General features: G+C 51.3%; 1 protein-coding gene across 5 annotated transcripts in view; it reads left to right on the forward strand.

The window, feature by feature from the left end:
• The window catches only part of SFXN5 (sideroflexin 5), a 118,090-nt gene that overhangs the window by 69,761 nt on the left and 25,731 nt on the right, over window positions 1–22,598 (forward strand). For 2 of the 5 annotated variants that reach the window (XM_082356401.1, XM_082356402.1), the window contains exons 10-11: window positions 4,959–5,049; window positions 20,806–20,921. In XM_082356401.1, the coding sequence (XP_082212527.1) occupies window positions 4,959–5,049; window positions 20,806–20,921 (207 nt within the window). The other 3 variants (XR_014234648.1, XM_082356403.1, XM_082356404.1) reach the window with 3 other exon arrangements.

Here is a 22,598-nt window from a genome sequence, read left to right on the forward strand (position 1 = left end):
CCCAACATTTTAAGAAGTAAGTGAATATACTTAGGGACTGTAATAGGTACATGGAAGGAAGAGTTCCAGGTTCTGTGAGAGGCTGCAAAAGGAGAGCCCCGAGTGAAGAGGAGGCCTCTTTGAGGGCTTGATGTTCAAGCTGAAAAGTGAGGAAGCCAAGGGACAGCAGGGCTTTAGAGAGAGGGAGGGAGGGAAGGAGAGAGGGAACTGGCTCGTTGGAGAGGCAGGGCGGCGGCAAGGTGGCTGGAGCCTTGCAAACACGGCCTGGAGGTCATGCAGGGCCCTGCGGGTCTTAAGTGCAGTGAAGCCACCGAAAGACTAATGCGCGTTGGTATCCAGTTTTGGAAGTCCACTCTGGCTGCTGTGGATTATACAGTGGATTAGAGGGGCCAGGGGTGCGAGTAGGGAGCCCAGTTAGGATGTGGGCAGCTGTCCAGGGAGAAGTGATGGGTGCTTAAGCTAAGTGGTAGGAGCAGAGAGAGAGAAGTAGCTGTGTTCAAGACACCCAGCAGGTAAAACAGGGAGCTCTGCCCCGTGGGCTGGATGTGGGGTGGCAGAGGCTCCTGTCCAGGTAGACTTCTGGGTTTCTGGCTTGAGGAGCTGAGCTGGGAATGGGAGAGGCAGACCGGGTGTGGGTGAGGAGGAGAAAGATGACCTTCATTTGTGGTGTGTGCAGGTGGAGTGCCTGAAGTCCATCGAGGGAGAGGCAGGCCGGGTGTGGGTGAGGAGGAGAAAGATGACCTTCATTTGTGGTGTGTGCAGGTGGAGTGCCTGAAGTCCGTCGAGGTAGAGGCATACCGCAGGGGACCAGGAATGTGGGCTGGAGTGGAGGACACAGCCTGGGTGATGCAGGCATTGCCCCAGTCCCATCTGAGGTCTCCTCTCAGGCCTTGCAGAAGCTAGGCTGGTGTTGGCCTGGAAGGACCTTCATACTCAAGGAGACAGTTATCAGCCATGTAGCACATGACACTGGAGCTCTTGTGGCATGGAGCTCCCACCCTGCCCCAATTCTTGGTACTGGTCAGCACTTATCTCCACCACAGCGGATGGCCAGGGAGCCAGTCCTCCCTCCTCTTCCTCTGACCTTCTCAGCTGCCCATGGCAAATTTACCCTCCTGGGAGCCAGAGCTTGGAGAGAGGTAGCCAGAGAATGTCCACTGCTTCCTCTGGCCAAATCTGATGTCCCATGGGTCCTGGGCTCTGGCTTCTCCCAGGACCCCTTGTCTGCTGGCCACATGGGGAATTCTTATGCAAAATCTGCACCCCCGTTTGTGTTCCTCTCCACCAAAATACAGCCCCTGTTTGGTTAATTTCTATTTTGTGGCTTATCTGGATGGAGGCTGTTAAAACAGACCCCGGGGGACCCTCAGCAGTGATTGTTCCATATCTCATTATCTTTCCTGAACCCGATTGTTAGCTCAGATTTTTCTGATCGCTAGCTGCTGTTCGTGATGAGTTGTGTGCCATTAATGCCAGCTGGTTCCCTTAAACAGGACCCACCATGCCAGGGAAAGTGAGCTGGCATTCGGAGCCACCAGCCACTTGGCTTTTTAATTTTAATGGGCTCCACCAAATGTTCCAGGCCAAAGGGTCCCCAAGGAACCAGAACAGACAGGCTCCCAACCCAGTCAGCAGCCCACCCTGGTTCCTTCCGAGGCTGTGGCCATCCTAGCTGTTGGGACAGTAAGGTCTGGATTGGGGGCCTCCGCTGTATTCATGCCTTCTTGCCACCAGGCGCATCCTTGATGAGTAGACGGCGTGACCTCACTGGCTCCTAGCGAGCTTGCAGTGACACATGTGCCTGGGCCTTCTCCCTACTTTGCTGGTCCCAGCCCCTTCCCTGGGCTCAGGCGTGTGGGCTGTGCACTTAGAAAAGTGTGTGTGCCTCACTAAATCTCACCCGTCCATGTTGGGGAGACCCTGGTGGCTTCAGGAAAGGGGAGGCCAGAAGAGACCTGGGACCCGAGAATTGTTTTCTCTCTTCTTTCCTCCTCCCTACCCTGGGCTCCCACCTGGGGTGGGAGAGACAGGCTGGGTCATCACTCTGGGCTGTGCCAATCCTAGCCGGTGGGAAGAACAGCCAGCCAAGGAGGGGAAGGCTCGAGGGCAGTGGGCATGTCTGAGTGTTTGCTACAACCAGGGACCACTATTCCTTCCCGCCCTCCCACCACCCTCCAGCCTGGCCTGCCCTCAAGAGGCTGCTGGGGAAGGGTTCTAGCTCCCTGCTGGCTTCTCAGAGGACTCCTGCTCCCCGTTCCTCCAGCACTCCCTGCATCTTTCCAAACAAATGTGGAGGGTTTTGAACCCAGACCTTCTATTTTCTAGCTGCCGAGGGCAGAGGGGGCTCAAGACCCCTATCTTCTCTGCCTGGAGCTGCCTTGCAGTCATCTGGGTCCCAGCCCCAGGCTGGTCTTTTCAGGGAGGCTTTTGCTTTGCAAACAGCCAGTTTTAAATGGCTTGTAGTAATTTTAAAAAATGGCCTGTCAGACATTCCTCACTGAGATGGAAGACAGTCGGAAAGTAAAGAGCACAGTGGCTGAGAGCAAGGCTTTGGAATTAGCAGGCCCTGGTTTGAATCCTAGTTTCACCTGCCTCATAATAATGTCTGTCCTGGGGCAAAGTTACTTAACCTATCTGAACCTGTCTGAACTTCTCTGAATCTGTAAAAAGGGGCAACACGCCCTATCTGTAAGCCTGGTAGTGGGGATTTAATTAAGATGTTTCAGGCGCTGTGCCCAGCACTTGGCCTGGTATCTCCGCATGCCCCTTTCCTCTTCCTCAGCGCTAACGCCCGCCTGTGTGTCCTCTGGCCTCCCTCCACGATGGCACCTTGTAGGAACATATTCCCTGGTATTTTGGGGGGTTGGGGGAACCCTTTCTGAGTCACAGAGGTAGTCACTTGCTGCTGAAAGTGGGGAGACCCGGCCTTGGTGAGTTCCATCTGAGCAGCAGGGGCCCTGGAAGCAGGGCCACAGGGCCCAGGGTGGGCGGGCAGCACCCCCCAGCCTGCCCCCACCCCCTCCACTGAAGTGTGTCCAAGCTGCCGCACGTCTCTGTGCCTCCCTGCCTCCCCTTGAGCAGGCAGAGAGGATAAGAATTCGACTCTGACCACCAGCTTGAGGCTTCAAATGGAGGCCAGGCACCTGAGGGCCCAGGCCGGCTTTGCCTGGCAGCACTCTGGCTCCGCGGGGTCCTGGACCACCCAGGGGCTGGCGGGCTAGCACTTCTTATCTTCCCAGGTCTCACAGTTACGGCCTGGGCTGGGCCATTCGTGCCGTGCCTGCCCTGATTTGACTGCTGTGGGCACCCTGCGGCCCTGGAGGCCTTCCCAAGGTTCTTCATCTTCCCCAACAACCCAGAGGGTTGAGGCCAGAGCCAGGGTGGCCTGCTGAACCACCAGGTGTGCCAGGCCGAGAGCAGGCTGTCCCCAGCCCCATCAGGTCCACAGTCCCACAGGGGAGGGCTGGCCCTGGCCGCAGTTTGGGGGAGCAAAGGCCTCTATACACCCATCTTCTGGTCTGGCCACAGACATCCTCTTTTGTCTCCCTGTGCCTGTGCGAATGCGGTTTCCCCACCGAAATGTCCTTCTCCCCAGCCTAACTCCACCTTCCTCTCCTCCAAGAAGCCCCTCTTCCAGACTTTGCTGATCTCTCCATCCATTCACTTCTTTGTCGTTTGTTGCATTTATTCCTCAGCCACTGCCTTACTGAGCATGTACTCTGTGCCATCCCCTGCCCTAACGGCCAGGCATACAAAGATGAAGAAGGCACAGTCCCTCCCTCTCAGTCCGGTGGGGGCATTAGACCCACAAACAGGGTACTGAGTGCTGGGAAGGAGGGGCCGGTGATGCGCAAGGGAGCGACTTTCTGCCTGGGAGAGGTGACGTCATTCTTACATAGATTCATTCATCGAGGCCTCTTACATGCCAAGCTCATGCTAAGCACTGTTATCATTCTTATAACAGCCCTGGGGTGCTGTAGACGTGACTGTCCCTTTTACAGATAAGGAAACTGAGGCAGAGAAAGGTTAAGTGACTCCCAGTGTTAATGACACTGGAGGTGGCGCTCAGAGCTGGGCCTTAAAGAACAGGCGTAGACTGAGCAGGGGAAGGAAGGGGTTCGGGGCATAGAGACCAGCAAGGGCAAAGGCCCTGAGGAGGGAAATGCACGTAACATTTCAGTTGACTGGACTCACGGAGAGAGAACGTGGGTGTTGGGGGAGTGGGGAGGGGAGGTTATGGAGGCCACAACTGCTGCATGGAGGAGACTCACCGACTTGCACAGGCCGTGGGGAGGAGCCGCCATGGCGGACAGGATTGGACCTGTGTTCTAGGGAGACGAGGGTCGGCATGGGGGATGGACTGGAGTGGGAGTGCCCAAGGCAAAGGCAAGGGGGGCCCAGGTGTCCTGTGCTGGGTGAGGGGAGCTGGAGTCTGAGTGAAGACGGACAGGGAGCCCAGGATGTCCGATGCACTCCCGTCCTGCTCTGGGCGGCTCTGCTTACCTCTCCAGTCACCTGTGAGTCCCCCCGTGCTGAGTCCTGCCTGTCCGGCCAGGCCCATGCCTGGGTCCACAGGGGGGCACCAGGCGTGTGGTACTTAAGACGCTGGGTGGGAGTGAGGGGCATTCTACACGTCACTTATTTGCAGATTATAGATTCTTCTAACAGCAACCTCCCCACCATCCCTTTTCCTCTCCCCAGAGAGGCTGTAGGTGTGCACGTGTGTGCGTATGTGTGTGTGTGTGCGTGTAGCTGATGCTTTTCCTCTCCCTCTTTCTCATGGGCCGGTTAACTGGGACGACGGGGCACTGATGCTTTAAGGAGCCACCCTGGGGCTCGGCAGCATCAGGCCACGCTGAGGATGCAGGGTCTGGAGTGCTGTTCCAGGGCAAGGTGGTGCCCCTTCCTCCCATGGGCCGCTGCAGCACCACACACTCTTTCTGTTTTCTCTTTCTAAGGTGGGCCTTAATGTCCTGGTTCAGAAAGCCAACAAGTTCACCCCGGCCACCCGCCTTCTCGTCCAGAGATTTGTGCCGTTCCCCGCCGTAGGTAAGCCTTGCACAGCGAGGAGCGTCTGTGCGTGTGTGCACAGGCGTGCGTGCACCACCTGTGGGCGTGTGAGGCGGCCGGGCTCTGGGGGAGCTGGACGGCCCCTCCACACCTCTCCTGACACTGGGTGGGGGGGTGTCTCCTGGCTGGGGCGACTGGAACAAAATGTGTGTAGGTAGAAGAAAGGGTGACTGGGGCCCCACTGACCAACTCTGTGCCTGAGATTCTGCTTTTAGCACAGGGATTCTTAACCGGGGATCCCTAGACCCCCAAGGGGTCAGTAGATAGAATGCAGTAGGTCTCGTGGACTTGGTTGGGGAAAATATTTATACTAACCTCTAACTGAAATTTAACATTTCCTTCCATTATGAATGTAGGCAGCAAATCACAGTAATAAGCAGGACTTGTGTCTGTCACTAGTAGAAATCACAGATATTTTCATGTCACATTACAGTTGTTACGAAGATCTTAAAATATCATTTATGCTCAACACTAATTCAAAATTATATTTAATAGATCCACCAGTAGATCTTGTTTTTTAATTAATTAGTTTAAAATCACATCTATTACTGTATCACAATTGAAAAAATATTTTGATAACTTATTTCAATATAATCCCTTTGTAATCCTACATATTTTGTTTTATGCGCTTAGAGACATTATTTGGAGAGGGGTGCATAGGGCCTCACCAGCCCGTCACAGGGGTTCCTGACACAAAGGAAGGTTTAAGGCTCCCGCTAGTCTGGTGCTCCAAGCCCTTGTGTGGTGGGCCCTTTACGTTTCAGGGGCCTCCAATCATATTCAAGTAACTGTGCGTGCACGTGTGTGTGTGTGTGTGTGTGTGTGTATGTATTTGTGTTTGTGTGTGTGTTCGTAGGGGCTTTCGCCTGCTTTCAGCAGAGTCTTTGCTGGTCTTGGAGCCCTGAGCTTACAATAGATGCCCCAGGCCTGGGCCCTGAGATCCCACAAAGCCCAACCTGGCTCTTAAGAAGCCTACACCTTATTTGGAGAAAGGGCACAACAGTGAAAACTTTTTTCAAAACTAAAAAGAAATACACAGCACTGACACTGAAAGAAACACAAGGCTGACCACCATTAGTCATCAAAAGAGAAGGAGAAGCAAGTGCTTGAACCATGACACTGAGTTCCCCATCTCATGCCAGAAGACAAAGCTGGGGCAGGTCCAGGAGGGGCATGAGGTCCCATTACCTCCCTGGTACCAAGGCTCAGCCTGAAGAGCCAGGCATGAGACCCAAGCTCATGGTCCCAACCCTGTTCTTCATCTCCAGGGCTCAGCTTCCCCATCTGTAAAATGGGGGCACCAGTACCTACCTTCCTACAGCCTTGAGCTGAGGATCAAATGAGACCACAGACCAGTTCCATTCATAGGAAAGTGCTTTGAAGCACCTGAAAAGCCCCTGTGAGTAGGTGGGAGATCATTATTGAGCAGCCCCACCTCCTTGTGGGCCCAGAGGCTAATGAACTCCCAGGACCAACCACCCGGCTGTTCCTCAGCCGACCCAGATAATTGCTATAGCAACTCCACACTTTTAATGAACTCTCAGCTATTTCTGGTGTGGGCCATTAATGGAATAACTCTTTAGATCTGACTTTGTTAAGGGGCCTAATTGAGTGAACACAGCTGCCGATCTTGCGTTCCTAGCCATCCTGAGCTGGAGGGTCAGATGCAGCCTGAGGAGGGGGCAGCTCTCAGCTGCACTGGACTGGATTTTGGTCTCAGCTGAGATGTAATCTGTCCTTGAACCAAAATCAGATAAGAACTCCACCAGGGTCCCATTCCAGCCTTGCTTGGCCAGCTGTCTGTCTTGCTGTGTGACCTTGAAAGTGGTCTTAACCTCTCTGGGGGCTCTCTCAGGAGGAGGGCCCCTGCTTTCAGGTTTGACCCCTTCTGTCCCCCTACCTGAGACTTTCTGACCTGTCCCTCTTTGGGCTCCAGCCGATTCCTCTCCTATTTTCTTGTCAGGGAGGAGCTGCAGCCCCTCACGCTGGTCCAGCCATTATGGAGGGTCTTGCCATCCTGCATATCCCTAGCCAGTTGCTCAGGGTATACACGGTGTGGTTTGCAGCCCTGATAGTCGTGGCTCGCCAGGATCCTGAGAGCTGCAGGCCCTTTCTGGCTGCTTCCTCAGGCCCACTGCCCAAGTCCTGGCTGTGTGCCTGCCTGCCTTCCACCCACTGCCCCTTTCTCTCCTCCCCCACATGCGGGCTTCCATCTCTCTGGCCCCCAGTGTCCATCCCAGGTCCACCTGCAAATGGGCACTTGCCGACCCTCTGGGTGGACGCTGACACAGTGGTGTACAGGGGGAACAGGCATGCACCTCACCTACCAGGGGCTTAAAAGCCCCCTGGTCCTCTCAGGCCACTGACTAGTCCCCGCACTTGGCCTCTCTGCACCTTACCCCCCAGGGCCTCCGGCCAGACAGAGCATCTGTCGGCCCAACAGCACGCTGGCAGGGCCTACGTCCCTCCAGGTGTCCACCTCTGCTTCCCATGGCAGGCAAGACCAGGCTGCGCCAGGCCACCATTAAGGCCACTGAGAAGCCTGCGCAGGACTTGGCTTACCTTGTAGAGGGTCCTTTGGCCCTCTGGCCCTCTGGCCCCCTGGCCTGATGGAGAGACGGGACTCACGGAGCCCTGAGTGCACACGGGGAGCAGGTTGATGCAAGTGGAAGTGATCAGATGAAGCCCTGGTAGTTGGGGGTGGGGGCGGGGGGGTGTGGAGCAGAAGGGGGTCTTCAGCTCAGGGGAGAGCAGGTTCTGGAAGGGCCCTGTGCCCTGTGCTCAGCGGCCACACCCCTCCGCCCTCTCCCCTGGGCGGGCTGGCACTCTGGATCTGGGAAACGAGGAGGCTGCTGGGGTCAGCTACTTCTTCCCGCTGCTCTGCCCTCTCCTGCTCCAGCTTGAAGTCCGGGAGGTGCCCCGCTGCTGCCCAAGAGAGAGGCTCGAGACTTCCGGGCACAGGATGCCTGATTCCTGCACCTGACTCGGCCACTCCGACCGCTCTCTGGCCTCAGACCAGACCCTGTTTCAGCCCTTTCCAACGGGGGCCTCCGTGACAGTCGCTGCGGGCCTCCCGTGGGTTTGCAGAGCCCGGTGCGTCAGCAGCCCACGGCTCTCCACATCTCCCCCGGCAGGCCTCTCTTCCCCCTCAGTTCTCCTCATTCTCTCTCTGGGAGGACCCTCTGGCAGAGTGAGCCATCCCCGTTTTACAGAAGAATAGACAAATTCAGGCTTGCTGAAAGTTATCCTTAGCTGGCCAAAGCCCAGGCCTCCCAGGCTCCGGCCAGGGCTACTTCAAGTTCACCTGTATACCTCCTTCACCCCTGCAGGGAGAAACTAACTGAGGGATGTGGTCCAGGGGCAGCTGGGGCTCCTCAGCGTCCCACCAGGAGCACTCCACCAGTAGGCCCCTGGCTTTTCAGCTGGGGTTGTGTGCACGTGTGTGCAACTGATGTGTGTGCATGTGTGTGTGCTGAGTATCTGGGAAGCCCCGAGGATGCTCACTGCAGCCAATTCTCTCCCTCAAGGTGGTTTCAGAGCCTTGCTGTGCCCTGGTCTAGGACAGCAATCATGTGGGAAATCTCAGTTTCTATTTATACACGGAGATGTTAGGAAAGACGGTGAGCCCAGGAGCATGTGTGCTGGCATTGGAATTGATTGGGGACTGGTAATTAATTTGTTTAGACCTTAATTAATTCTTCAGTTCTTTCTTATTTGTGGACTGTCACGCTTAATTGTGTTCAGGAGTTCGAGCTCGGAGCAGGCCCTCCATTAATTGATGTGTGGTTGCTGTGAGGTGGAAGTTAATGGTTTGGGGAGCTGGGCAAACACTGTAATTAAAGGTCAATCGAGGAGGCATCGGAAAAATACCCCCGCCCCCAGGTCCAGTCACCAGTCTCCATGAGCGGAGCCCATTCCAGGGGAGGCAAGCTCCACAGACAGGTTTCCTGTGAGGCCCTGGGGTGGGAGCTGGAGGAGTGGCAGGCAGGATGGAGTGGCAGGTCCCAGGTGCCATGATGCGGCACCAGGGAGAGGCACAGACTTATCTTGTGAGGCATGGGCAGGGCGGAGACTATGAGCTGGAGCTGAGGGCACGGCTGGGTACCCAGGCTCTGTGTCTGTGTATGTGGCGGTGAGGGCCGGACAGGAAGCTCTGAAGGTTGCCCCCAGGCTGCCTGGCTGGATCCACGTGGACCAGGGGACAAGCCGCGGGTGTGCTAATAAAGAGCCCCATCTGGGCCTGTGCTTCAGCACCGCTGGCCAGCTCCTTGCACAGGGAATAAGCTTCCTGCATGGACCGGAAATGGCAGCCTCATCAGCCCTTTGTGGGAAGTGACTTCCTCCTGCGCGGTTGGCAGCAGTCCTTTACATCAAATGTCACAGCTCACTTCATCGCCATGAAGAAGTCTCTGTGTCCAGAAGTGAGTCTGCTCCTCGGGGTGTCTGGGCAGTCTTTGGGAGAGGTCTTCTGCTCGTTCACACCAGTGTGCCCCACCTCTGCCCCCGTCTCCACGCTTCCCTTCACGCCCAGACCATGGGTCTTCCTGGCATTGATTCCCCCTTCACTTTACCACTCTTCCCCTGGTGCTCAATCCACCCTGCTTTCTTCACCTGGGAGGTGGCCCCGGCAGTGTGCCTGAGCCTCAGGGGTCAGTCCCCAGGCCTCACCTCCTCCACCCTTCATCCCTGTGGTTGGAAGACAGCAGAGTGCACCTGTGTCTGCTGTGTCCTGGGCCTCGTGATTTATGCTCCTTCTGTCCAGGTCAGTGAAACTTAATGTGGTGTCCACAGAGCTTAGGGTATCCTGGAGGCCCTCAAGCCGCTTCCTGGACCTGGCCCTGCTCTTGCTCATACCCCATCACACTATGGTCAGTGTTGTGACCTCCCTTCTGCCCTCTCGCTGGGTCCCAGGCCTTTGCACGAGGCCCTGCTTGACTGGAGTGCCCCGCTCTTCCCCACTACCTCAATTCCACACTCTGCCTTCTCTTGGCTGCCAGGCCTTCGTTTCTCACTTCAGACATCACCTCCTCCAGGAAGCCCTCCCTGATAGCACCAGTCAGTTAGACCACAGCACCCTGTGTGCCTATGTCTATCCTGGAACTACCCATTTTGTTTCCAAGTCTCCCTCCCTCATCAGATTCTGAACTCCCCAAGACAGGGACTAGACCTCATTCATCACCAACCCCCAACCCCCCCTCTGTGCTTGCCACCCAATGTTCAGTGTGGGTTTGTTCAGTGAACAAATGAATGCTTTAGTAGAAATGGTTTGAAATTGGGCGCCCAGTAGTAAAACCCTACCCTGATGACATTGGTGACCACATTCTGTGGCTGCTTGGACATTTATCCTGGTATTTTTAAAAAAAATTGTTCTTTGAATGTTCTGTTTTCTTATACAAGTTTTCCCTATCACTGTCATTCACTCAGTCAGCAGGCCTAGGGTGGATGACCAGGTCATCCTGGGCACATTCTTCAGCCTTTCTGGGTTGGATCTGGAAGGGTAGGCTGGACTGGGTGCCGGAATCAGGGGCAGCCCGAGAACTGGCCTGGGGCCCCAGTGTGTGTCAGGCTCCAAGTGGACGGGGCCAGTGGGACCAAGTCAACCAGAGGGAAGTCTCCAGGGGTGTGTCCTAGGGCTCTGCCTTCAGTCTCGTCCCCTTCAGTTATTTTATAACTGCTTTGGTCAGAGGAGGCCTACGGGTCAGACTCAAGGAACAGGGGTAGCAACTTGGCAGTGATTATGAATTCACAGGCAAGAGTACCAGGATCCAAAAAGATCTCACAAGGTTTGATGTAAGGCTTGCTGTTCAAAAAATGCGGCTGCAGAAGTGTAGAGGTGCTGAGACCTGATTTGACCAGAGTACTTAGGATAACGATCCGGAGATTGTGTGGGCTGTATGATCGGAATAGGTCTGCCGCATGGTGTGTGGCTCTGAGACTCCTTCTGGCCTCAGCTGCATTATTAGAGATCGAGTGGCCAGAACCAAGGAGTCTGTTTAGTTCTGGATCCCACACATCCAGACTAGCACTGATACGTGGAGCCAAACAAGAGTAGCAGGATCTTCTGAAAAACTGACCGTCTGTTAATGGAATGAGCTGCCTGACCCCTGGGTTAGGGAAGTGTCTGAGTAGTAGCCTGGTCCAAAAATCTGAGAGGGGCACTTATGTGTGAGCAAGCAACTCACCTGTTCTGGGCAGCTTGCCCAGGACCTGGCATATACATAGTAGGTGCTCAGAGAATGCTTACTGAATGAATGGCCTTCCAATTCAGATATCCTATAATTCCTGAAATACAGAAGGCAGAGAAGTCCAGAGTCAGAGGAGGTGGAGAAGCATGAGGCAGGGGAGGAGGGGTTATGAATGTGGAAGGAGCAGGCCTGGTTGGGGTGGGCCAGGCCTGCTGAGGAAGGGGGAGGGGAAAGGGCATGTTGGGGCCTTGAATACTAGCTGAGAGTTCGAGCTTTAGCTTGTGATTAATGGGGGACCATTGAAGAATCTCCAGCTAGGGAGTAGCTGTGATAAAAGGGTGCTTTTCAGAAGATGAATGTGTTAGCGGGAATCTTTTATTCAGAGATCCCTAACTTCAGAGTCAGCCTATACCTAAATCTACAGGCTGATTTTCCAATCCAGAAATTCCCAGTCCTGAGTTTGTGACGCTTCAGTATAGGTTGTGAAACTCCCCCCAAATTCTCAAGCTATTTAAAAGAAAATCTGTGCCATATAGCACTGCCTCTCGGGCAGAACGGTGGGGAATATCATGAAATCAAGGAAATATTAAGGTGTACATCCCCATCTGATAACCATCACTCCTCTAAAGACAGAGGGGCTATATAGTCTGGTGCGATTCGAGTGTCTGTGTGTGTGTGTGTGTGTGTGTGTGTGTAAGGTGATGATGTACATAAATGTCTGCTTGTAAATGCATAGACCGTGTCTGGCAGGGACGTGAGAATCTGGCTACAGGGGTTGCCTTAGGGGAGGGGAGTGAAACTAAATGGGAAGGAGACTTTTTTTTTTTAATAAATTTATTTATTTTATTTAATTATTTTTGGCTGCATTGGGTCTTCGTTGCTGCGCGCAGGCTTTCTCTAATTGCAGTGAGCGGGGCTACTCTTTGTTGCGGTGCGTGGACTTCTCATTGTGGTGGCTTCTCTTGTTGCAAAGCACGGGCTCTAGGCGCGCGGGCTTCAGTGGTTGTGGCTCGCGGGCGCTAGAGCGCAGGCTCAGTAGTTGTGGTGCATGGGCTTAGTTGCTCCGTGGCATGTGGGATCTTCCCGGACCAGGGCTCAAACCCATGTCCCCTGCATTGGCAGGCGGATTCTTAACCCCTGCGCCACCAGGGAAGCCCAATCCTAACCTTACTTTGTATTATTTACCCTTTTATGTGATTTGGATTGTTTACCGATGTACTTGTTACCTACAAAATAAAAGAGAGGGAGGAAGTGGAGTCTGGAGAACTTTGTTCAATGTCAACCAGGAGGCAAGGTGGGAGCTCAAGTCTCCTGGGGTCCACTAGAGTGTTTTTGTTTTTGTTTTAATAAAAAATCATTCTATTTTTTTTTCTGATAATACACGATTGTGATATAAGTTAAACAATCGCCCTCCTCTCCCCAGAGATTAGTTTGGTATATATCCCTCCAAATTCAAATAAACATCTAAAAGTGTAGAAATCTCTGCCTATTTATTGTATCTATCTATAATATAAATATGCCTATATAAATATATATCTAATACAAATGAGATCATACTGTGTATACTGTTCGTAAATCACTTTTTAACCTCACAGTAAATTTTGGATGTCTTTCCATGACAGTCATAAAATCCCAACTTATCCTTTTAACAGCCACAATAACTCATTCTGTGGCTGTTTTTTAAAGATTATGAAATATTATTTCAAACACATGGAATATTATAGAAAATAGAGAATAAACTATTAGATGTACCCAAAGCCTTCTGTGCCCTCTGCCTTTTTGATTCTGGTTTCCTCCTTCTCTCTGGAGGAAGGCTGTTGACTTGCATCCTCCCCATTTGTGTTTTTATATTGTATATTATGTGTATATACCATAAACCAGAAATTGTATTGTTTGTGTGTTAAGTTTACATTAACTGTGTTGTGTTGTACATAGCCTTTTAAAACTTGCTCTTTGGGGCTTCCCTGGTGGCGCAGTGGTTGAGAATCTGCCTGCCAATGCAGGGGACACGGGTTCGAGCCCTGGTCTGGGAAGATCCCACATGCTGCGGAGCAACTAGGCCCGTGAGCCACAACTACTGAGGCTGCGCGTCTGGAGCCTGTGCTCCGCAACAAGAGAGGCCGCGATAGAGGCCCGCGCACCACGATGAAGAGTGGCCCCCACTTGCCGCAACTAGAGAAAGCCCTCGCACAGAAACGAAGACCCAACACAGCCAAAAATAAATAAATAAATAAATTAATTAATTAATTAAAAACTTGCTCTTCACTGTAGTTTTGAGATTTATCTGTGTTAATACATATGCATTCATCTCAGCTGCTGTAGGCTGCGTGAGTCTTCCACAGACTAACTGGGGACATCTAGGTTGTTTCCAGTTTCTCACTATTATACGTAGTACTGCACCAGACAGCCTTATACACATGTCCATGTGCACATGAGTAGGAGCTTCTCCAGGCCATAGCTTTTCAAACAACCACCTGGGGAGCTTTAAAAAGAAATGCAGACATCTGGGTCCTACCTCAGATTTGCTTCCAGTTGTGTAGCCAGTGTTGAGAATCAACAGTCTAGGGTCTGTACCTAGAAGTGGAATGACCATGTCAGAGGGAATGCCCATCTCTACCTTTACCAAATGAGCATACTGGCTTTTACTCTGCCTGCAAGGTTTGGATTTTTGTTTCCCTACATCCTCTTCAACATTTGGTATTATCAATCTTTAAAAAATTTTTGTCCATCTGAAATGGTTCTTTTCTCATTTTAATTGGCATTTTCCAGTTCCCAGTATGGTTGAGAATCTTTTCTTAACTTTATTGGGCATTTGGGTTTCCAAATAGAAGAGAGAGAGAGAGAGTAGATTCCTTTTCATACCGTCCACAAAAACAAATTCCAGATAGATTGAAGACCTAAATGTGTAAAGTAAAATGTTAAAGCTTCTAGAAGGAAATATAGATGAACATTGGAGTAGAAACATAGAGTTTCCTTTTTTTTAAAAAAATTATTTATTTATTTATTTTGGCTGCGCCGGGTCTTAGCTGTGGCATGCGGAATCTTCACTGCGGCAGGCAGGATCTTTAGTTGCGGCATGTGGACTTCTTAGTGTGGCATGTGGACTCTTACTTGTGGCATGCATTCGGGATCTAGTTCCCCAACCAGGGATCGAATCCGGGCCTCCTGCATTGAGAGCACAGAGTCTTACCTACTGGACCAAGTCCCAGGATAGATGACAAAAAAAGTATATAACAGAGAGAAAAGGATTGCTTATTTGATAATATATGTATATTAAACTGTATGACAGCAGACACCACCAACAGTGAGACAACAAGCCACATGCTATTTGTAAACCATTAAACCAATGAGGATTAGTCTCCAAAACATATAAAGAACTCCTGCAGATTGATATTTTTTCTTAGATTCAAATATCAGTCTTTGACTATTAATAAGTTCATGTTCATTGATTTTTAAAATATTTTAAAATATTTCTTTTATGAATTTTTACTTGAATATTTTTTGGTGATTTTGATCACTGTATCTTTTTCTTTAATTTTTGTTTTATATTGGAGTATAGTTGATTGGCAATGTTGTGTTAGTTTCAGGTGTACAGCATAGTGATTCAGTTATACATATACATGTATCTATTCTTTTTCAAGTTCTTTTCCCATTTAGGTTATTACAGAATATTGAACAGAGTTCCCTGTGTTATGCAGTAGGTCCTTGTTGGTTATCTATTTTATTTTTTTTTAACATCTTTATTGGAGTATAATTGCTTTACAATGGTGTTGGTTATCTATTTTAAATATAGCAGTGTATACATGTCAACTCCAAACTCCCAATCTATCCCTTCCCCCATCCTTCCCCCCAGTAACCATAAGTTCGTTCTCTAAGTCTGTTGATCACTATATCTTTTTCTTAATAATTGTTAAAACTCTTTATGCATTTTATGATTGTTTTTGGCTGAAAGTAACAGAAACCCTCAACTCAAACTGGCTTAAATAATAAAGCCTCTCATTACTTTACAGAGGTCAAGTCTCCGGTGAGGCATCCAGGGCCATTCCTTCCATCTCTATGCTCTGCCAGGGGCTTCATCTTCAGGCTTGCTCCCTTCATGGTTGTAAGACGGCAGCCTCAATTCCAAACATCAGATCAAAACCCACCACTGCCCAGAGGAGAGGAGGCTCTGCCCGCCACCTCTGCTTAAGTGGGAGGAGACTTTTCCCAAAGTCCTGCAGACATCCCTCACTGGCTAGGCTCAGTCACATGTCCCTTCCTAAATCAATCACTGGCAAGGGAGGGGTTATTATAATTAGTTTAGACTGATCTTTTGGGGGTAGAATAGCTATTGGGAGTCAGTCACCATGACCCTCCATAGATTAATATTGGTAGCCCTTTGTCATATATAATAAATATATTTTTAAAGCTTCCCATTTCTTATAATATTGTTCATAAATAGGTATCAAATGCCATGTTTCTCAATTCTAAGATGCCTCAGTTATGAGGCATTAATCTAATAACCTTTCAGAAGAGGAGAGGACTATATTTCATATTCATTTGAAGGAGTAAACAAGTGTTCACTACACATTCACTCCAAGTCACTTTTTTCAATACCACAGATTCTGAATCTCAGCCTTTTCCACATTTTACAATTCTCTTTCGGGCATTGATTGTTAAACACAGCATCATGGCCATCACTGCTTTTCGTAATCTCTGCCTGTAATCTTGACCCTTTTAGCCCCTTTTAAATTGACAGTATAATTTTAAAATATATGAAAGATTATTGGGATTATTTTCATTTACTACTTTGTTATACTTGTGGTTTCATTTTATTCTTTACTTGAAGGAAAAAAATATTCTTGAAGTTAATCAGCTTCTTCAGGAAGTTTCTGAAACAGATGCCTAAGTGTAGGACCCATGAATAGGTCACACCAACCCCTCCTGGCTTTAAAATTTTTATGATCTACTTCAAGAAGATTGGCATTTTCTTTTCAACTTTTAGACAAGTAAAGCATGGTTACATTCTCATTGTAAAAATGCAAACAGTATAGAAAAATTTAGGGTAAAAAAGTGGAAGTTCTTCAATAACCCCTAATTCCCAAATTTGGTTCTCTTCCCCAAGAGGATTACTCGGTGAGGTGTGACCCTTCTAGAACATTACCCAAGGATTTATGCACACACGTGCGTGTACCGGTTGTGGGGTTTTACGTTCAGTAAATCATCCTGTACATACTCAATAACTTTGTTCACATAAGTTTGTTTTGGCGATCTTCCCACGTGAGTTCCCTAATGGTGGACATTTAGGTTGTTTCTAATTATTTGCTGTTACAAACAGTGCTATAATTAACATCCTTGTAAATGTCTCTTTGTGCATATGGGCAAGCATTTCTTTAGGGTAGCTATCTATGGTTTGGCAATTTCTGCTGCCTTTAATTGCATTGCCTGGTATCTGGCAGACGATCTTCTGCATGTACAATAACTTTTCGTGTCCATGCTCCATTATAGTGTAAGTTTTAAAAAGATGTTTTAGGCAACAATTAGGAATCTAAGTTTAAGTTCAAATTCTGTGTGGATCGCTGTGGGCAGCTGAGGTGACAGTTGCATGAACAGATACCTCTACACGTGGCTAAGTTCACCCGTGCACAGACAGCTGTGATGAAGAGCAGGTAAGGTTCCCCCTGCAACATGCACTGTAAAGCACATGGTGATTTTTATAATGTTAAAATATGCATAAATGCCTCTTAGAGCAGATGAGTTATGGTATTTGGTTTTCCCAGATGAATAGCCCATTGCTCCACCCCATATTTAAATGGCCCTTTCCCTGCAAGTCGATACAACTGCATTAACACAAATTCATTTCCCCTACAGCTGGGGGTGTTTCTGGACTATTAACTCCATTGATCTATGCCTCTGTTCCGGTGCTAGTTCAAGGGGTAAGCTCCCCTGTAGTCATATTTTTGAGAACTTACTTGCACACTTGTCTTTCTATCTACTGCTCTTTCTTCCCCCCCACACTGTGCTTTTCACACAGGCGCTTCATTAGCTTTTCACAATCTGCATGATTTTGCATCATGATGTGTCTGATGTGAGAACATCTGCAGCAGGCAAGAGCATATTTTCCTCAGGCCTTGACACTGAGCTTGCCATCAGCATGAAGCAATCTCTGTCTCTCTCTTTCTCTCCCTCTCTCTCTCTCTCTCTCTCTCTCTCTCTCTCATCCACTGACATCTCCTAGCATCACTGCTCCAACATCAGTTATGCTTGAGTCTTGAATGGTGTCAATCTGAGTTGAAAGTGTGCCAGCTTTCTTAACATTATCACTAACAGACTGCTTAATTAACCTGCTGATACTGTCAATAATGGATCTTGCTGGTGTGCTAGAAAGGAGACCCATAGCCCATGTTTGGTCTCTCTCTCTCTCTTTTCATTTACTTAGTCTCTCAGTGTCTATGTCTCTGGAGTTGGACTTTCCAGGAGTGGGATGAGAAGGACCTGGGAGGGTTTGAAAGGATTACAGTGGAACTGAAAGTTCTGGAAGAGATCATGGAAATGAAATCACTAAAACAGGCTGGCATTCTCATTGCTCAATGGCAGGAATAGCTAGTAACCGGTGCATACAGCAAGTGCTTAATAAATGGATAACCACTGTACACAGTCAACAGAAGAGATTACAGGGCATGTGCTGTCTGTGTAAGCAGTAAGAACTGTGGGTGTTCCAAGGGAGGAGCCTGGGGTTGCCATCTTCTGAGGTGGCTTTCAGCGTTTTCTCTTTCTTTCCAGCCAGGTAGCTCAGATGAGAGGGGGACATTGTCATCCCCAAAAGCGTCCAGGAGGGGAGGGAGGCTGGGTTTTCACTTCCTTTAATGCTTTGTCTTTCATCTCAGGTGGTTTTGTGTTTGAACCAAAGGCCTGCTCTGTCCTTCTGAGGCCACATCACACATTCGGAAATTTCAGAGAGCAGGCGAGATGCCACCATGAGCCTGGGGCAGCTCCATCACCTTGAAAACCATGCTGTCTCTTGTCTTTGTCTCCATCACATGCACACACACACAATCAGGCTAGATATGTCTCAGCCGCCCCTGGCTTCCCTCTACCTGGAGATCCTGTAAGCTCAGACAGCACCCAGCGATCCCGTGGAGACACTAAATGCAGCCCCTCCTTTTACACTTGGGAAACTGGGCAGGGGGTGGGGTTTGCAGAGTCAGCTGTTGGCTCCTGGCTTTAAGCAGTTGCTCCTCCCCTGGACCACATTCCTGTGGCCTTGCCTTTCCTGGAATGGTGGTGGTGGTGGTGGAAAGGATTCTCAGAGGGCAGGGATTGATGCCTTTCAGGGCAGAAAACCCCAATATTCTCTCCAAAGAGAGACTATTATTGGGTCTCCTGGGTACTGAAGGCCTGGCCGTCCCAGGGGTGCGATGGGTGTAGTACATGCCTGCCACCACTAGAGGGCGAGTCACTAACACACAGGCCAGGTGCCCCTTCCCAAGGCCACTCTGGGGGCCCTGGGGCTGTCAGGAGCTCACCTCTGAGGGCGGGGAGGGGGAGATGCAGAGTCAGGATTGGAACCCAAGCCCAGCTGGCCTGAAACCCAGGCTCCCATTCTCTCTTCCTTTACCTCAGATTCACCTTCCTAACTCTGTCAGTCTGGATGTGTGTGTAAGACAAGGGTTGGTCAACGTCAGCTCTACTGACACGTTGGGCTGGAAAATTCTTTGTTCTGAGGGCTGTCCTGTGCCTTGTAGGATGTTTAGTCGTCTTTGGTCTCTAGAGATCACACTAGATGCCAGTAGCAGCCCCCCATCCCCCAGGTTGTGATCATCAAAAATGTCTCCAAATATTGCCAAATGTCTCATAAAGATGGCCCCGGTTGAGAGCCCCTGTGTAAGACAGGAGAGCATGCCTGCTGTGGAGACAGGAGGAACTGATGCCGAAAAGGTCTGCGCATGGTTCCCACTGCTCCTGTGTGTCGTGTGGAAACACGAGAGCTACTCAGAGATGGCATATGTGCTGTAAATACATTTCGAAACTGTATTTGGTCTCCTGCTTTTCTTCTCCGAAGACTGCAGAGTATCTCAGTCTTCCTCTCTGTTTATTCCACCTCCCCACTTTACTGAAACAGGAGATTGAGGCTCAGAGACCCCCAGGGCCTCAAGCCACCCCTCACCTGCAGAATCCTGTCCCCCAGCTGCAAGCGCCCTGGACCGCTCTGCTCCCCGGTGTTGGCTTGCGTACCAGGAGCATCTGTGGTCCTCCTCCCACTCCACCTGCCCACTGGGCCCTGCCGCCCTCCAGCTCCCCAAACCCTGGTGTCCCCCCCCCCCCACTGGAGGGAGTGGGGAAGCAGCAGGTGTTGATGCTAATCAGCGTTCACAGCCCAGAACTGCAGTCGCTCCCAGGCTCACACACTCCCCAAAATTAAACACTCATTATACAAAATTAATTGACATTAATTAGCAAAAATTAAAACTTTAAACACAGCAAGGCGCTTTTGGGGGAGGAGTGGAGCAGGCGGGCTCCAAATTTGTCACCCCCCCGAATCCCCACCCTCCCACCACCCCCAAGTCCCCCCACTTCCATCCTGGAACAGGGCTGGAGGAGTTCAGGCGAGGTCAGCACCCACACCCGGCCCTGAGCCCAGGGCCAGCCACGTGGATCCCAGGGGGGAGGAACCGAAGGAGGCTCCCTGTGCCAGTCACCAGCTGATGGGTGACCGCCCAAACTCTGACACACAGTGCTGAACTAAGGAGCCAGGAACCCTCCCCTCAGCCCAGGTCCCCATGATCTCAGCTGAGATGGGGAGGCATGGCCAAAGGAGGAAACCCAACCATGTGAAGCAAGAACGTAGAAGGTATGCCTTTAGCCATGCCTGACCCTCACCCCACCCCGCCCCAAACTCTTCCGTCTCTTGGGTATCCGAAGGATGAGGCACTGTAGCCTTTCAGCTCTGTCCCGCTTTGTTGTGTGACCTCAGAGAAGTCACTCCCCATCTCTGAGCCTCAATTTTCCATCCATATGATGAGGGGGCGGTGCCGGGTTAGCACTGAGGTTCCTGCCTGCTCTGGCACCTGTTGTCAGGGAAGCAAATCTCTGGGAACTTGATTCACTCTGAGGAGCGAGGGGCTGGCATTCAAGAGGATGCCCGGAAAGGCAGCCCAAGGGACTGAGGTGCTGATGGTGGAGCATCAGGCACCAGTGTGGGCGATGCGTCTTCAAGCCCCAGAGCCCTCCCAGATGGGCATCCGCTTCGCCTGCCCGTGGGGCCTGCGCCTGAGGAGAGGAAAGCAGCGTCCTTGATAACTGGCCGCTCTCTAAGCCCTGAATAGTTTCCCTTTCCTTCCTAACAAACACTGGTTATTTTCCACCTTTGCTCTCCAGGTTCCCAAGGGCCCCCAAATCCTTCACCAGGCTGATAGGCAGCAGAACCACACCTTCGCCCACTGTTTGAACAGACGTGGCATTTATTCAGAACCTTTGTTGCTTGGTGCGGGTGGAGCCCAGTGATCTCCTCCGCAGGGTAGAATGCCATCCTCCCCCCTCACTCCTGCTCCCTGCTCCCCTCTCTCTCCAGCCAGCGCCAATATCTGCAACGTGGTCCTGATGCGGTACGGGGAGCTGGAGGAGGGGATTGACGTCCTGGACAGCGATGGCAACCTCGTGGGTTCCTCCAAGATCGCAGCCAGACATGTGGGTCGTCTGGGGGCTCGAGGGCTGGTAGGGAGGCTGTGGTCGGTTTTCCCTAGACATTTTCATTCCCCAGGGGCTTGTGTCCTCAGCACCCTTGCCTTGCCCTCTTGAGCTCTCCTCCTCACCCCACCCCCATCCCCACCCCCCATCGGTTTGAGCCCCGGGCCTCAGGTCTGGCCCCGGCCACACCTGCCCACCAGACACCCTTGCTTCTCTCCAGCCGCCTCATCACTACTGGGAAACATCCCCATCTCTTGTCCCAGCCCCTCGGGACGTGCTTTCTCTGACCTCTTACTTGGTAAGGGCAGAGGAGACCCCCCCAGAGATTTCTTTCCCTTCCCCAGGACCTAGGGCCTGGGGCCTTCATATCCTCCTGGGTGAGAAGAGGACGCCTAGAAGCTGATGGTTTGTGGTTGTGTGCTCACAGGCACTTCTGCAGGTGATACGTCACCAGGGAGTGAGCTTGGTCGAGGCGGAGGGATTTCGGGCTTGCAGGAAGCCACGGGCGTGGTTTGGGGAAGAATGTTTTGTTACGAGAAGGCCCTCTTTCACTTCTGGTTTCACCAGACTCACCCATCTAGCAATTGTAATTTAAAAAAAAAAAAAAAAAATTCCAGTCTGCTTGTATATCTCCCTGTGCTTTCCAGCCTTCATCCTAATGGCAATTAGTGGCTTGTCCTGCTCTGGCCTCCAAGTGCTGGGTCCCCTCTGCTCCAGCCCTGTCCCTCATCAGCTCCCACGTGGGCCCCCACCGCACCCTGTCACGGAGGCCTTCTCCATAAGCCTCTGATGTAGGAAGACCCTTCTCTTGTCCTGGTCCTTCCCCCCACCACTGACTGATCTCAGGGAAAGTAAGTGTCTGTCCAAGGCTTGTGAGGGGCAAGGGGCTCGGGGGTGCCAGTGCCAACGCCGCATCCTCTGCTTTCTGCACAGGCTCTGGGCCCCCTGTCATCCCCACACCTGTTCAGGAGACTGGAGGGACCTCTCCCAGGCCTTCCTGAGGCTGGTCATGAAGAACCCAAGTTCCTGGGAGAAATGTTTAGCCCTGAGCCCATCATCAGAGGGGATTTGGCCTCAATTTCCTACATCCCCCTAACCTCCTATCCAACTCTATCCTCTTCCCGACTTGCTGTGATGGAGACCAACTGTGATAACGCCTCCTCGTGGTCCAAACAGCAGGGAACCCCAAGCTCTTCTGCAGCCCTGGGCTTCCCTTGTCCTGGCTCTATCAGCCCCTTGCCATTTGGGACTCCAGGGACCCGTGGGTTACAAGCATTCCTTGAGCCTTCTCTGAGGGCTGGGAGCCCGTGGGGTTAAAGGAACTCATCACAGTGACCATCAGGGTGCAGAACTGCCACTGAGCTGTGCCTTGACCAGCACCCCCCCTCCCCAGGAATCCTGAGGGAGCCCCCAGAGCAAGGCCCCAGGCAGACCCCATATGGGGACAGCAGCCACTCAGCAGAAGCATTTCCCACTTACAAAGCTGACCTCTTGTCATTAAGAAAGACTCTCATCCAGAGCCAGGAAATGGCAAGATCCTCCAAATCTTTGTCTTTAAGGGAAAAGAAAGTGAGTCCCAGAATCCCTCTTCTCCCTGGGCACCAGGAGCCTCACGCGGCGCAGCAGGCCACAGCTGTCTGTTCTGGCCCTTCCAGTGCCTGCTGTGTTTTTAGAGCA

The sequence above is a fragment of the Balaenoptera borealis genome, assembly GCF_965194805.1.
Source record: "Balaenoptera borealis genome assembly, chromosome: 15".
Classification (NCBI taxonomy): Eukaryota; Metazoa; Chordata; class Mammalia; order Artiodactyla; family Balaenopteridae; genus Balaenoptera; species Balaenoptera borealis.